General features: G+C 44.0%; 1 protein-coding gene across 2 annotated transcripts in view; it reads right to left on the bottom strand.

Annotated features, from left to right (window-relative positions):
* Window positions 1-7,068: 7,068 nt before the first annotated feature.
* RTN1 (reticulon 1) overlaps window positions 7,069-16,363 on the bottom strand; it is a 53,827-nt gene continuing 44,532 nt past the window's right edge. For both annotated transcript variants that reach the window (XM_072865709.1, XM_072865710.1), the window contains exons 3-8: window positions 11,982-12,189; window positions 10,693-10,831; window positions 9,758-9,827; window positions 9,322-9,368; window positions 9,173-9,231; window positions 7,069-7,631 (exon numbers count right to left, since the gene is read on the bottom strand). In XM_072865709.1, coding sequence (XP_072721810.1) covers window positions 7,589-7,631; window positions 9,173-9,231; window positions 9,322-9,368; window positions 9,758-9,827; window positions 10,693-10,831; window positions 11,982-12,189 — 566 coding nt within the window. In that variant the 3' untranslated portion in view covers window positions 7,069-7,588. The remainder of the gene's footprint in view (window positions 7,632-9,172; window positions 9,232-9,321; window positions 9,369-9,757; window positions 9,828-10,692; window positions 10,832-11,981; window positions 12,190-16,363) is intronic.

Here is a 16,363-nt window from a genome sequence, read left to right as displayed (position 1 = left end):
AAAAGAGCCACATGGGGAATTGTCACTGCTTATTTTATCAACTTATTTTATCTGCTTACTGAATGTAATCTCTTTCCTACCTTGAATGGCTCTTAGACTCACAGTGCTGGTTTCTAACTCCTGTTTGGGAGCTAGTGTTAATTTCCCTGACCAATAATAAATTTTAATTTCCAAACCAAAACCATGGAATGTAATTTTTTCCCTCTGTCAGCATTAAGCAGCTTAATTAAGCACCAGCTTAAACAGCTTTCAGCCTTCCTGGTGTTTACCCCCAGTGTACGTGTAAAAAGCAACTATATCGCCCCTTCCCAGCCTTCATTTTGCTAGCGTAACGAAGCCAAACTCTCCTGGACTCCATTCCTGTAATGGCCCCTACATTCCCTTGGATACCCCCAATAGCACTTCTCTGCCCCACTGAGCACTTTCATACTGTGTTCAACCAGGGTTTTCTCATCAATATTTGTTTCTAACCAGCAACCTTCTAGCCAACAAGAGAATTTTCTGTTATCAATCCAGGACATCTCGTTGCATTTGTGATGCAAAATATCGTCCCATTTTTATTGCTCATGGGCTTCAAAATTATCCACTTCCTTCCATATGGCATCCCAATGGTCTCCTCCGATACTTCACCGCTTTGTATCTTTAGCAAAGCTCATTAGCATCCTCTGCATCTGGGGTATTTTATTTATTTTCATTTTATGTATGAAAAGTTGAAATATGGCTGATATTTGGGAAACTTCAGTACTGACCTCTCCTTTTAATGCTACCAATTACCATCTGCTCCTGAAGATCTCCTTAAAATCTTCTATTAATCAAAGTTTTATCTGCTTCACTCATAATTTCTCTCATGGCACCATATCAGAGACTCCGGGTACATGACTCTATAGCAGCTTCTCTGATTTCTTTTGCAAAACTTAAGTTATAATACTGTAGTTCATCCTGCATAACAGAGACCACTGCATTTCGCTGTAGAAGGCAGACTTACTCAGGTCTCTTGTGACTGGAGAGCTGTAGGAGTACCTTTGACTAAACGGCAGTAAAAACAATGTTTTCTTTTAATTTGCACTATTGGTATAGCATGTGAGTCATAGACTTGTGATTGCTGTTGGGAAAGTGGGCGAGATAAAACACTTGAGACGAAGAGAGATTCCTGATGTCAGAATTAAAATTTAAGCTTATTTCTGAAAGGCTGGTGTTCAAAAGTGACACCAGTAGTATCAACATTTTGTACTCCTTAAGTTTTTTTTAAGCTGACATGTGAAAACTTGGAGTATACTTTTTGGTAGTTTTACTTTCCATAGTTCATCACAGCTTTATATTTCAGATGAAAAAAGTTGTAAATTGTCTAGGTTTCAAGGGGAGAGAGAGGTGAGAAAGGTTGCCGGGACTTCAAAATGTCCAACAAGAAGGAACAGAAGAGGTGCTTCCTCAAGTGAGTTCTTCTGAGAAGGTTACAGCCCCACCGCTTCCTAATTAAGTGCTGCAAATTTGCTGATAATTGACTAGTTAAGCTGATGTTCTGCTGGTAACTGTTCAGTGATCACATTTAGCCTGTGCCAAAGGTGATAGTTTTTCACTCAGTGTAACAGGCTAATAATCATGTGGATGGTGGTTTCTCCAAGCAAGCATCTGTGGAATTATAAGAAATGAAATTAGGCCTCATGTCTAACTTGGCAAATGAAGAATATTTTGTGTAAAGACATCTGCTATTCAAGTCACTCCACTGCCTGGATGTTACATATCCTTTTTTTTTGTCACAGCTATAAAACATTATAGACATTTTTGGACTGGTCTGGGCTACTTTACATCAGTTTAGCTAAATTAGAGGGCTGTACAAAAGAAATAAAAACGTGACTAATATCCTCTTTACAGCTCCCTCATAAAGGGAAATGTATGCAGAGGGGCCCTACTGTGAATGACAATTAGCTTCACTGGACTGAATTATTTTTTCAACTTAAACAAAAAGAGCCACGAGGAGGCATAAATTGCAACCTTGAGGCTGAATCACTTTTTGATATTCAGTGAACATGAGAAATGAGTCTGACGTGCTAGTTAAGGGGCAGTCAGGAGGGAAAAGCAATGAAAGCATGCCTTTGCTTTCATTGCACAGGGCTACTTTGTCTTTTGGTTTTCTTAGATAGATTCCTTCTGCAGCTCTATCCCATCCTCTTATTTTATCCTGGTCCCTTCGGCATCTCCCAGCATTTTGGCTGAGGCAGAGTAGGAGCGAAAGGGAAGATGAGAACACGGGCAATGCAGAGATGGGCACATCCCAGTCAGCGGGGGCTTGCCAGGGTGCTGGACAGAACAGTCTACCCGCATGCCTGCCTGCCCATGTAACTTTGCCTTGCCTTCCACACACACGGTGATGCCCCCCGATTATAAATCTGGCATACTTGTAGATTTAGCACTCTTTCTAGGGGAGCTGCAGAGGTGGTGAAGATAGCTGGGCTTGCAGCAGGTTCGGGGGGCTCAGGTGCCTTTTCTGGCTCTACAGAGCTCATCCTCCCCCAAAAACAGCTACCCATACAAAGAAGGAAGTAGAACTGTAGAAGTGGCAAGTCACAGGCATCTGACTTGCTAGCCTGCAGTTACTTGGATTAGATCCTGACCAGAGGAGAACACCAACAGACAGCGACCTGACCGTTCACTTAGGAGCAAACACCGAAGACAGGTAAATGAACAGGTCAGGTAAGAGAGAGAAGCAGGTCAAGCCCATGTACCTACTACAGTCAAGTCCCATTTCCACGCACACCTGTGGAGGAGTCTTTCCCCTGCCAAGGCAGAGAACAAGGTTTTGCCACTCTCTCCTGTAAAGGTGCTGAGCAGCAAGAAAGCCTGGCAGAAATAGAGACCATTCCTCCTTCCGTTTTCAGGCACTGCAGCTATTGACTCTTTTATCAGTGGACATGTCTCACCCTTATCCAAATACCATATGTCTCGCAGTGGCTGCTTGTGCCAGCCAGTCTTACCAGGCTCCTTCACGCCAGCAGCCTCACTCCACTGATTCCCGGCATCCCAGGAAGCTCACATGCAAGTTCACTGATGGAGCACCTTTTAATTCTGTGCCTGAGAAAAGAAAATATTAAGAAGAGCCAGGAAGAAATACATCACACTTGGTGTTTGCAAAGCTGCACTGGGCAAACACATGGGCTTGCCACATATTTCCCTGGGCCCATATGGAGAAGGAAAGGCTGATAAGCTTACAGTTGACTGACTTGTAACCCACCACGGCAGGGATGGGAGCCAGCTGCCATCTGAAAACATGCAGGGAGATCGCAAAAGCTGTGGGGAAGAAGGCAGACTCTCTTTAACTGGATTAGCTGCGCACAGAATGTTATATCATCCTTATCTCCTCCCAATTCCAGGACTTTCCTAACACTGATGTGTTTTATGATCCTACTCTCACTAGATTAATATTAAAGAGCAGAGGAAGCATAAAAGAGATCAGCAACAGCTCAGAGGCAAATACATAGGTTAGAAGAGAGTGGAATAGTGCTGAGGCACTGAGACGCAGGGAATCAAAACCAACGACCTTAGAGAGTACTCACATTTCACATCAAACTACCAACAGAGTATTCATTTCAGGGTACATAGACAGATATTCAAGTGGCATAAAGCACTGACAGAGCTCTTCAGTAACTATCGAACCTCTCCTTGACAGGCAGCAGTTTAGGAGCAGGCTTATAAACTTTCTGGAAGGTACAGGTGAAACCATGGAGAAGATATTTTAAAGTCATAGAGCCAAAAAAGACACATTTGTAGGTGTAGATGTTCTAACAAAATTTTTTCTCCCACCAGCACGCCACTCCTGATTTCATATCCCCAAGCCAGAGTTAAACTGGTTTGAGTTCAAATTAGCACAGTCATTTGGGCTGGCTTTCAAAGGTAAGCTCAGCAGGTAGACCTGTTTTCTTCCTTGAAAGGCAGCACCATGTTGCGTAGATCAAAACACAGCTGTCTTCCTTACATCAGCCAGCCAGTTCCCAGCCACGGAAAGGACTGGTCCAGACCTGTCCTTGCATCTAAACAAGCCTCCCAACTGAGGCATCCACCTTAGAAACCTCTCAGCTTCCTCTCCAGAAAGGGAATATCAGCATCTCAAACTAGCCAGAGACAGAGGATGAGAGACACTGCTTGGGCAAGGTATTTAGCACACACCTAACTCCAACCACCTGAACAACCTCACTTGGTTAGATGGGTCTTCAAAACATCCATACACTTGCATATCTTGTTAAAGCAGCCTTTGAACTAGGGGGACAACCTGACTCCTGAAGCACTAGTGATGTGGTGTCATGTCCAGGTTCCTCTAGCAAGGAATGTTCTAAAGGCAAAAGAATGGTGTAATGCCCTCCCTTCCCCCACCACTTCACCCAGGCACTGTGAGCTGCTTCCCAGGTTTCACGTGTCTAGAAAACCTCACAAGTTTGCAGCTTTTACCAGTCAAGCTTGTCTATGGCTGCTCTTCACTTTGAATGCAAATGAAGATCAGAAACAAAAGGGCTTTACAGCCTGTGTACCTCAGAGCACAGCTCAGCGCACGAATGTGAGTTATTGTGGTAAGTATCTTCAGCCATCTACTGTAATCACACAAAAATATTTTAAAACATAGAGCTCAGTGGTTTTTTTTCCCTCACTTGTTTGAAAATAAAAAAAATGGAGGTATAACCCTTCCCCATAGTGTTGCTCTATGAATGAGACTTACCAGGGAACACTAAGGTCATCACAAGCTTTCGCTCCCCGTACACACAGGGGCTCTGCCATTGCAAGTTGTATAGCAAGGCCATGAGTTAGCAGAGATTTGCAAACAAGGCTTATGGGAGCTACAGGCATGATGGCTTTCTGCAAGCTTCCCTGTTCAAAGGTGTCATGGAAAGTGCCGCTGCGATCCAGGTGAGGTGATAGTGGCCACAGGCAGCACAAGCAACCCAAGCCCTGGCTAAAGTCCTCTGCTTCTGGTGCATCCCAGAATGGTCTTCCAAATTAGTTCCACCCACAACATTAACCCATCCCAGCTGCTCAGCAGCCCTTGCCCACTTGCAGGCTGTTACCGCCAAATATATGTAAAGTCAGGGTGGCTGCAAGGAAGTTTGGGAGCTGAGTTGGAAAGGCAGGATGTGAGAAAAGATAGAAGTAAAGGGAAGGGGTTCAAGAGGTGGGTGTGCAGGTGTACAGTCAGGGCAATGAGGGCCTGGAGTGGAGGGCTGTGGGTTTTGAGAGAGGGCGATGCTGGAGGAGACAAGAATGGGGGTCTTGGTCTCTACTGATTTAGGCTTTTCAGAATATTTGGACTGCCAGAAGGTTTCATTTCATTTGATTTCCAAGTATACAGGAGATGTAGCCTTTAAATTCTGCTTAGGGTTTGGCATTGGAAAAGACTAGTCTTGGATATAACGGCATTGGTGGCGCTCGGGAAGAACACATTTATGGGACCAGTGGGATTGGACATTAAATGTGCTCACTTTCAAAATTAACATGTTGTTATCCTACAAGTTGGACCCACATCTTGTAAATAATAAGAATTCTGAAGGTCAGTCTTTATCCTCAAGGACACTCGCACAGGCTGTACTGTCTTCCTCAGAGATACAGGGTATATACTGGCCACTTCAATGCACTGGCAGGAAAGTCTAAGAGACAGATAAAGCTGGGGGTAGATGTTGAATTTTAACCCCTGGCTGCAAACTACACATGCTGAAACAAACATATTCCATTTGATCAAAAGCAACATGTCTCACTTTGAGGCATTTGGTTTTTCATTGAGAAAAAATGTTCATATCTAGCTGCAGGTGACATTTAAAAGACACTCTAGTATTTTCAAATAAGAGCAAAGACGACTATTTAAATATAAACCTTAAATGAAAATAAGGATATTTGCGACTCCTCACATGAATTAACTAGCCCACAGTCATACCAATGTTTCTACCAACTCCTCACATGCGTTTGGGTTGTACGTTTATACACAATCAAACAGAACTGCAGCCTGACCTAGGACAGATGTCACCACAGCCATGTGTAACTGAGGTGAAGGTGAATTAAATGAATGAATCTAAGGAAAGACTTCAATTCAAAAAGTTCACGTAAGTGTTTAAGGATCTAATTCTTTGTGGAAAAAATAAATTCTGCATAAATACTTTTGTGATAGAAAAAGAGAAAACCTGCAATTTGGCTGAAAACGTTTTGATGTTCACATTTTTTATACAAAAAAAAAAGATTTTCTACAGGTATGTTCCACAAATAGGCACATCATTCAGCACTTAACCAATTGTTTGTTTTGAAGCACTTTAGATAATGTTCAACAGCTGTTTCTCTTGTCTGATGGCTCTCAAACACCAAATGCCAGTTTTTAAAACCCTTCACCTTTGGACAAGAGCAAATGTTTATTTCAGTTCCCAGCCTCTGGGTTCAGTATTGATCCCACAGTTTAAAGCAGATTTCGAAGAACAGCTTTGGATAAGAGAGTAACATGACGCAAACGAAATTGAAAAGGCCTTCGTGTTGTGCTGACCCCTCCCATCGTGTGTTGCTTATGATTTGCACAATGTGCAAATGGAAGCAGAGACAATTACTGCATGTTCCTGTTATTTGCTAACACCACCAACAAAAAACCCCAAACTATGTGCTCAGACCTTTCTTTTATTTCCGTGCTCATCAAGATGTGAAACTGATAGATGAGCTATGTACTACAGATGACCTTGTCAGACTGCTCCGTTTTGTAAGGGCAAAGTGTGTGCAGATCGCGAGGGGAGAGAGAGAGAAAATGCTTCTTTTTGCGCAGTATGTGTCCAGTTTGCATATGTCAAGATAATCCCAGTGGCAACAAGAGGGAGAACTTTTTACATTTAGTAACATTTATTTCTGCATTCGGTATCAAGTACATAAGTGCAAATATTCAGAGTCCATAATTAAGTCCATTAGGAACTACAGAGAATGTAATACAAATTGTAATAAATTTAACATGCTGGAACTTTCCAGTTACCATACATGTAAATCAGCCTGTCAATCCCTTACGACAAAAGTACTGGGTTTTATTTTCATTTTTTTGAGTTATACAAAACTGATTACCATAAGTACCGATTACTGTTTATTTTATTTGTGCTGGAAAACACTAAAACATCAGTCTACAATTCTATATAGTTAATAAAGATGAATCCAACCAGCAACCCAGTGACGTAGAAGCAATTTTAACTATTGCATCAGTGCGCTAAGCAGGAAAGCCCCTAGCCACATGTAACATTAAAAGTTATAGAAGCAATGCCAATAGAAGGAGGAAAAACACTAAAAAAATAAAATAAAAAAGGTCAATATTATTTAGGCTCTCACCATCATGCACTTTATAAGCAACACAAAAAAACACATCTAGTACACTTTTCTCTTTACTATACTTTAGTGCTTGACACAAGTGATTGCAAATATTCTAAGTGCAGAAGCAGCAGGGGAAAAGCACTGCTTCCGAGTTTTATGTTTCTAAGATTATGGTGTCGAGAAAAAAAAGAACGATAAATTTGCAGTAAAGTGTAAGAACAGAGCTGTTTCACTCCAGATTCCCCTGTTATTCACTACTGTAGTCGATGAATTCTTGATGTCTGCTTTACTCTGCCTTTCTCTTAGCACCTGGGATTTTAGCTTGAATCCTAGAAATAAAGAAGAAAAAAAAAAAAGGAGGATTATATGGTCAGGCAGCTATTCCATTCCAGCGGATCCCCACTTGCAGTCTTATCCAGGGGTAATCTCTTTAGCTTGCGTTCAGTGTGTTGTCGCAACAGGTGGACCAGAGTCTAATAAGAAAAAGGGGTGATGCCCATCTATGTGTTCTTACAGGCCCCAAGTTGCAAATGGCCCAGGTTTTGGTGGTTCATATAACCACGGGATATGCTCAGCGATATTCTACCCGCTTCATTATTCTACCATGGTCTATTGTCTATTGGAAACCAGGAATGAAGTTTAAAAAAGAATTTTCAGTACAGACTTTTAGTCCTGCCCAAGGCTTACGTGGGAGCAGAGGTTTTGCAGAATCACAGAAATACTGGCTGGAAAGGACCCCTGGAAGTCTTTGAATCAACCTCCTACGTGAGGCAGGACTATCCCCAATGCTAAATCAGGTTGGCCACAGCTTTTTGGTTGGCTGCATCTTGAAAACCTCCAAGAAAGGAGGTTCTGGCACCTCCTTGTGTAGCCTGCTCCAGTGCTGTCCTAATCCCCTAGTGAAAAAGTTTCTCCTAATGTCCAACATCAACCTCCTAAGTTGGCTTTATGTTGTTGCTCCTTGTTATAACACCTGCCACTACTGAGAAGAGTTTGGCTCTATCATCTTGTAACTTCCCATCAAGTACTTACAGGCTACTATGAAATCACTCCTTAGCTCCCTCCTTGCCAGGCTAAACAAGCCCAGTGTCCTCAGCTTCTCATTGTGGGTCACTTGCTCTCTGTACCTCACCATTTTGTATCATTCCATTGGATAGCTGTTACTCAGCCAACTTTTCCAAAGCCTCAGATACAGACTGCTGAGATGCATGGATCTACCTTCCAGTCTAGCCATTCTGCTTCATTAATTCTCAAGTGTTGAGAACTCTACCTAGACCTTCACTGTGCCCTTAGGGATCCCACAAACGCTTTTGATACAGGCAGAGTATTAGGAACTAGAGCAGACTGCATCAAAACTTTCATCCAGGTCCTCCGTCCATTCCACGGTGGTTTGAAACACTCAAGATCATGGTGCTTCCAGCTATTTTCTTTCTGTAACAGGGTGGTGTTCAAATTCCCACTTGGTTCATTAACGGTATTATTAACTCTAAAGGACAGAGTCCCTGAATGCAAAAGCCCAGGCTTGGGGTGGTCAGTGGGGAATGGACTTAACACATTCCTTCTGGTTTGTCTTGGCCAGGTAAAAGTATGGACATCAGTCCCTGATTGGGCTGCTCTGTTGATGGCTCCCACAAACGGCAGGAGAGGGGAGAGAAGGACGTAGGGTCACAGCTCTGCCTCAGTCTACACTCAGCTGAGAAGGCCTGTGTTCCTCCAGGGATCTGCCCTCCCGCAGGCTGCTGCATGCCAGGAGCTGGGGAGGACACAATTCACAGGGCACGTTGTCCCCAGGACCACCCAGCTCTTAGCCACCCCCAGTGCACCGCAACCTCACAGCAAGACTTCTGGTCAAGTCTGCTGCTGAACTCACTTTGCCACAACAGTGTTTATGTGGGTCCGCACCAGTCCCAAGTATTGATCAATCTGTGCCTGCAAAGAGCAAAAGGAGACCAAGTCAATCAGGCGTCAACAAGGCAGAACCACCCAGACACCTGAACTACACCACGCGGACAGACTTACCTGGTACTTGTCATATACAACGGGGAGAGTAAACATAGACACCACAGCTGAGGAGAAAAAGAGCACACTGTTATATTCCTGCCCATCTGATTCCTCCAGAGAAGAGACCTACTTCAAACAGTGACAAACATGTATCATGCCACTTGGTTGGCTGATCCACCAGGGATCTTTGTATTGAAAGTGAACTTTGCTCAAACCTCCCAAATATGGAATTTCCCATTACTCTGGGACTAGTAGCTGCAAAACCATAAAACACAAATTAGTTCTAGCAGGAGGGACAATGTAATGGGAATAATGAATATTTACTGGAAAGGGAAATAAAAGTTGATGGTTTAACTGTGGGGAAGGCACAACGAGGATAAGCTGTTTTGTCTAAGTAGAAATCATGACGGAATTAAAGTTAAAAATAAATTTTAAAATAAATGTTGATTTTTACCCATTATCAGAAGGGTCAAGCCATTGAAGAGGGCTCCCACATAAGTCAGCAGCCACATTAGTACTGCAAACTAAATTAAAGACAGATCATTACATCACCTCCAGTGTCAGCGTAAGAAGAAATTAGTTCACTTAACTAGCTAACATAATGGCACATTAGCCTTTTTTAATATGTAAGGGGACTTGTTAAGTAAGGCACATTAGGAACTCCATTCTCCGTTCTGCTGTTCACTGCTTCTCACCCTCTTAGCTGAGCTTTCACGTATATTTAGGGCTTAATTGCATACATTTAGGACTCTGCATTGAGCATGGCAAGGCAGACTTCTGCATCCAGTTTTGGTGATGGGAGGGGTCATCCCACACAGGTTAATCACAGCCCCACAGTGATAATCCCAGTGACTGAAAACTCTTGAGGCTGGGAGATGGGTACGTTTTTCTAAAAATCTTTAGTAATTAGGAGCCTAACCCATGTCTGCTCTCTTAATGATCTCCCCTTTGCTCTGAAGAACACCTACTTGGGTGTAAGGCTGAAAATAAATAATTATCTCAGCAGGGAGGGAAAGACCATCCTCCATAGCAGAAAATGCCACCATTAGAGGAAATCCAGATTAACAGAGGTATTAGAGGGCAACACACCATTTTGTGGCAAAGTCATAGAAACCATAAGACAGAGATGCTTCTAGAACTGCAGTGGAGCTAAGTTGGTCCTGCAACTTTTATAACTCCTGTATTACGGATCAATAAATCCAAATGCAGATTGCCAAGCCTCTAAACTGCTGGAAGCAAGCAGTTTCGAAATCAAAAAGGAGAGCAACTTTTATATTTGGAGCTACACAAAACTAGGTTTTATGATGACACTGTCAACATGGGAAGCAGCACTTTGAAATGTAGACTGATCCTCTAGAGAGGGGTTAAAAATAATTAAGGCAATCCTACTTTTAAAGAATCCACGAGGTCCTGAACGAGAAACAGTCTCCTCAGCTCTTTGACTGTACTGTTGACGTATAGCTGGAGACAGTCTGTGTATTTCTGAATCTGGTCCTGTGAAAGATTCATTTCCATCTCCAAGTAGGCTCTGCCAGAAACACAGGTCCAGTTACAAACCCAGGCAGGTTTCACCTGCCATTCACGCTCGTGCCTGTCTATCCCATCGCTCCCTCCTCCCCAGACCTCATTTCTTTGCGCTGCAGCAACGTGTCCCCTTCCTGGAGGCACAGAGCCACCAGCACACACAGTCTTCACCTTGCATGACCCATGTCCCTCAGGAATTGCGGGCTGCACCAGGGCTGTTTGCCTCCAGCCTTGCCCTCTCCCCACGCAGAGCCTGGTCTTGATGGGATTTCTCTCTACTCCACCCAAAGGGGGATGCAAATCCTAGGTGGGGGGGGTTTCCCCACAAACTTCTGTGCAACACTGCTGCTGCAGAAGGGGACATCTCTTCCAGCTGGCAGCCTCTGGAGGAACAAAAGCTGCTGTCTGGCCACATGTCACCTTCGGCAGTGATGCCCCCTTCTCTCTCCTCCATCCCTCTGCCTGCCCTGCATCTCTCTCTGAGCTATGCCCATGTCATGAGTCACATCTCAGAACTGACCCAAGTGAAACAGACGGTGCAGCACCCCAATAAGACTTTTTTTCAGTGTGTGTGTTTGCAAACCAGATCCATTCCATGACCTGGTTTACCAACTTGTTGGCACAGCAGAGGAGAAAAGATCACTGCTCCCCTGGAGCAAACCACCCAGACCCTGCAGAGGGTGGGGAGGGCACCGGCATTGGCACTGGCACCATCACCTAGGGTAATGGATTGCCACATCACAGCCAAGCAGTGCTGGAGAAAACATGTAAATAGTTTCCCTCTATGCCCAATAGTGTGCCCAGAAACAATACTCTTCCTGCTTGCAGAGATACTGTATTATCATTAGCTGTAATTAAACTCTTTTTCTCTGTTTGCTTAAAATTTTCTGGGTCTTTTGAATTCCAGGAAAAAAATTCCCATGTCTCAAAGGACGATGGCTTTTGTGTTGGTTTTTTTTTCCCCCAAGGATCTGAGCCAATGGAGCCTTACAGCTCTTGAGACACTGGACAACAGAAAAAATTATTTCCCCTGTTATGAGCAAGAAAAGAATTTTATCCAGTACAAAAGCAGCAGCTAAAGAAATGTGAATTGCCACTGGGAATGGATCCTTTGCAAGATAAACAGCCCCTGGCCATGACTGCAAAGCACTCACTTGAAGGGGTGGCCCTCGTCCGTCTTCTGCACGGCCTGTAGGACCGATTTGTAGATTCTGAAGCTAATGGTAGCCGAGAGGCCGGCAAGGGCCAGGTAGGCCACGACACTGACGACGCTGAATTGGGTCAGGGAGAAGAGCAGCAACAGGAGGCTGCCAAACACGATCCCTGTCTGCTTGATGTCACGCCAGTACAACAGGTCGATAGCTGGGGAGAGAAGACCAACATGTTAAAGGCAGGAGCTGGAAGGGCATCAAGGACGACCACCATGGCCACTGCAATGCTCGGAGTCCTTGCAGGAGGGTAAAGGAGGAGTGATGCTCCTGCTCACATCAGCATCGACAGGAACTCCTCAACAGAAGGAGTTAAGTGACTTCAGCAACACAATGAGGAAATGACAACTGATGACCTACTTGAGATCCTTGTATTGCATGTGTCTGTGTCTGGGTTAGATAAGATGGATGAGTATCTCCAGCCACAGCACTGTGGGTCTCTTGCAGCAGCAAGGCAAATGCAAGCTGGGGTTTGTGTTGTTGCTAGGATTGTATGGCAAGTTTTCACCCTCGCTTGCATTTACTTACTCTGGAAACTCTGGACTGTTTTTTTGTCACAAGTTCAAATGCCAAATGCTTGATCAAAGCATTTTCAAGTTTGGGTTGTTGATAAATAAATGAGAAGGTTTGGGGTTAGCCACAATAAACCACTTTCCCATTCAAAGTTTTGACAATATGATTTTGATATTTCCTAAGTTTTGAGAAAGGAAAGGACTCCTGGTTTTACCACTGCTAAAGAGTTACGTGGGTAGGAAACCATTTTTCAGATGGGACCTTAAAATACATCCCTTTGAATAAATCCCTTAGAATAAATCCCTTTTGCTACTGCAAATCCAACCATCTCAGAAATATTGAAAAGAAACTTTCTGCTTGTTAGATAACTTTACTTGTGTAGATCCATGGGAGGTGTTAATTAGAACAAAGCAAGCGCAGAAAACCATTTTCAACCAATATATTTTTACATTTGTGAAGGAGTTAATTTTGGCAGTGTTTTTCACCCAGTTTGTATAGTTTATTCCAACCCCTCCAGCAAACAATCTTACCATCAGCAATAGTCACTATAAAAGCAAAATTTTATGAAACAATTGCTGAATATCCAGTCCACAAAGGTGAATTTAATTTCTTTACACCAATAACCTGTTTCTGAAAGGACTCTTCAGCCAGCCAAAGAACACGCTCATGACAATCTAAACAAAACAGCTTTAATTGCACACACTGCACAAGTCCTCATGAACAGCTTGAACACAGCACCAGCCAAACAGATTTCATAGATGCCACTTGTCAAATCATTCTGAACAAAGAGTAAATTCAGGAAAACTGCAATCTGTCAAAAAAAATTCACAAATACAAAAAGAAACAAAATTAATCCAGCCTAGTAGTTCTTATCATTGAATCTCCAAAAATTGTGAGTCACCATGGCATGTTTGCCTTGAGTCAATGAGCTATATTACTCATTACTATTACGCATATTAGCATTGCTTTTCAAAGTGATGGGCTTGAATGCAAAAAGTGCTACTGTATTACTGAGCTCTTTTCTCTTCATGCAACATTCACATCCTACCATATTCTCCATCAATATATACAGTAAAATAACTCTTTCATATTTTTAAGTGTCAGCGTTCAGCACTGGACTTGTGATCATGAGCACGCATGAACAGATCTATGGACTGCATAGAAGCCAAGGGATGGGGATCTTTGTGGTACGTGCTGGGGCCCTGGGTGCTGACTTTACAAAGCAGGGACCAGGCCAGAGTCTTTCCAGATATCTGCCCCAGTCTCCTTCCTGCAGAAACCCAGAGGCATGGACTAGGGAATGCTCCAAAATGCAGTTACAACATAGTCAGAGCATGCACCTATGTCGGGGATTTTAGCAGCAGACCCAGCTGTATTGATGCAGGCAGCTGGAGCTCCACCAATTGCTCACAGTTTTGAGGTGCTGGAGTATGCAACTCACAAACCATCCTTACAAAATGGCATCCAGAACATAAGTGTGCAGTTTTTACCATTTTTCATATTCTTTTTCAGTCAAGGCGCTGCAAAATTCTGCAGCACAGCACAGCAACTGGTGTGCTTTCACCAGCAAACATTTGAAGAGGAGGTATTATTCACAGCCTGATCATTTTTATGCTTAAAAATTCCTCTGTCAAAGGACAGTATTGGAAATTTATGCAAATCTCACTTTTTGAGATACTTAAATACTTTTCTATCACACAATACCTTCATGTTAAATGAAATGAGCACAGGTGAGCTAGCTCAGGATGCTGTACATGGAACATCATCTGCTGATGTAAGAAAAAAGCCATGCACCAGGGGAAAACACTACCTGGGATGTAGGCAGTAGACAGGCAAACAAATGAGAGCTGAGCCAAAAAATAAAGAAGTCCACTTCAGCAGAGTTTCCTGAGTTAATGCCAACTGATGATAAAACCCAAAATGAGCAACTAAGCCCTGTCTCTTTCTTTCTATGATCTTCTGCCTCATATTTCTGCAGACTGGAAGTGGGCTGTATTCTGATGCAGAGAGATGCCAAACTGCATTTTCTCACTCCCCTCAATAAGGAAGATGCCGAATGACTCAAGACAGACTTGACCAGGTGCGTGTAGATCTTGAAACCTGCCCCTTTCTGCCATGAAATATTTACTAAGCTGTATCAGGTAGGGAAAGACTTGCCACAACTCAGAGCAAGATGGACAGAGGCCAAATGACACAGTTCTGGGGATATGTGCATGCGCGAGAGGAGATGGAAAGGCAGCTGGCCTCTTTTGCCAGCCAAATGAGACTTGGGAGAGAGGGATCCTGTGCCTTTTAGACCCGAGGCAAATATTCCCATGTGCATGGAAAAAATATGTGCCAACTGCTAGGTGGAAAATCTCAGCACATAGGAGGGAGATATGAGTTGAATGATTTTTACGTGGCTGTCTCAGTGCACAGGTCCAGCCTGGGGACACACACAACCCCCTACACACAGCCTGCAGTAGGTCAGTTAAGATTTTCAAGGGCAGGAACCAAATCTGCCTTCTCCTCATCTCCCTTGCAGGGATGGGGAGCTGCGGCACTGCTGCCGTGTCCAGCTGTTCAGGCGGGATTTGCTGCTTCCACAGCCATTCCTCCTCCTTCCCCTTAGGGAGAAGGGGGTGAGCCAAACCACCTTGCAAAAGGGAGTGCAGGAGGGAGGTGAACCTCATGGCTCCTTGGGCAGGGGAGGAGAAGGAGAGTTCAGAGCTAGAAATCAGTGGAGACTTGTGGAGTCCAGCCATGGTCCATAGGCTTCCCTGGAGAAAGCACTTTTTTGCCAACAGCCTCAGGGATTTGAGCTGTATCAGTTCCCCTGGAATTTAAATGCTGCTGAAAACACCTGAGCTACGTGTCAGAGCCATGTTTGCTCCTTCAGTTGCAGCTTCAGTCACTTCAAAGGCTTTTTACATTATTTTTGTCCTACATTTCCTTACATAAACAAATCTCCCTTAAAAGCGGTCAGAAGTGCACTGGGTGCAGAATTCCCTAGCTGGGATCCTTTGCCTGGCTTCCTCAGGGTGCCATTTTCTTCTATAACTGTTTACGCCAGAGCAAAAGTACCTGTCACGTCGGTGTCTGGCACTGCAAATAGATACCAAGGGGCAAAGCCATGAGAAATCTGCCCCTTTACCATCAGGTGAACCCAGGACTGGGTGCATCAACCCTATGCACACCCTTTTTTTTATTCTGAACAGGAATGAAAATGAAAGATGAGGTTGTCCCCCACATTTATATGTCTGCTTTGAGTTTCATCTCATCCTATATTCATATAAAACTGATTAAGACAGCAAACAACTCCCTCAAACACTTGCTGAGCCCATGGGTTTACTGCACTTCAACAGGTCACGAAACATAAATGGTGGCCCGCGTCTTTGATGAAGGGTAACTGCCTGTTCATGCCTGCATCCCCTCCTTCGCACGCCGAAGAGATGACCACCCAGGCTCAGACCAGCCTCCTCAGCATATGGGGACGCAGTATGAGGACGGTGGGGCCAGGAGCTGAGCTGGAGCTGCACACCTTCGCAGACACATCTCTCTGCGGAGCCACTTGCCAGCACGTGCTGGCCCCACACTTGGCCAGGCTGAGACAGGCTTTGAGTCTGGCTCTTACATAGGTGCAGTGTTCCCCAGATAAATTAGAGGACAAGGGAGCCCTCACAGCATGAGTTAATGACATAATAATTAAATGCTTCAGTCAATCTTTAGGGAAAAATTGCCCCATAGGGCAGGAATAAAAGGTATAAAAGGTCCTAGTGTGGTGAAGGGTCCTGCAAGCGCTAGGTGTGTTGCAGACAGCGTGTGTGTGTGTGTGT

This window comes from Ciconia boyciana, chromosome 6, assembly GCF_034638445.1.
Source record: "Ciconia boyciana chromosome 6, ASM3463844v1, whole genome shotgun sequence".
Taxonomy (NCBI): domain Eukaryota; kingdom Metazoa; phylum Chordata; class Aves; order Ciconiiformes; family Ciconiidae; genus Ciconia; species Ciconia boyciana.
This window is presented reverse-complemented; position numbering and strand designations above follow the sequence as displayed.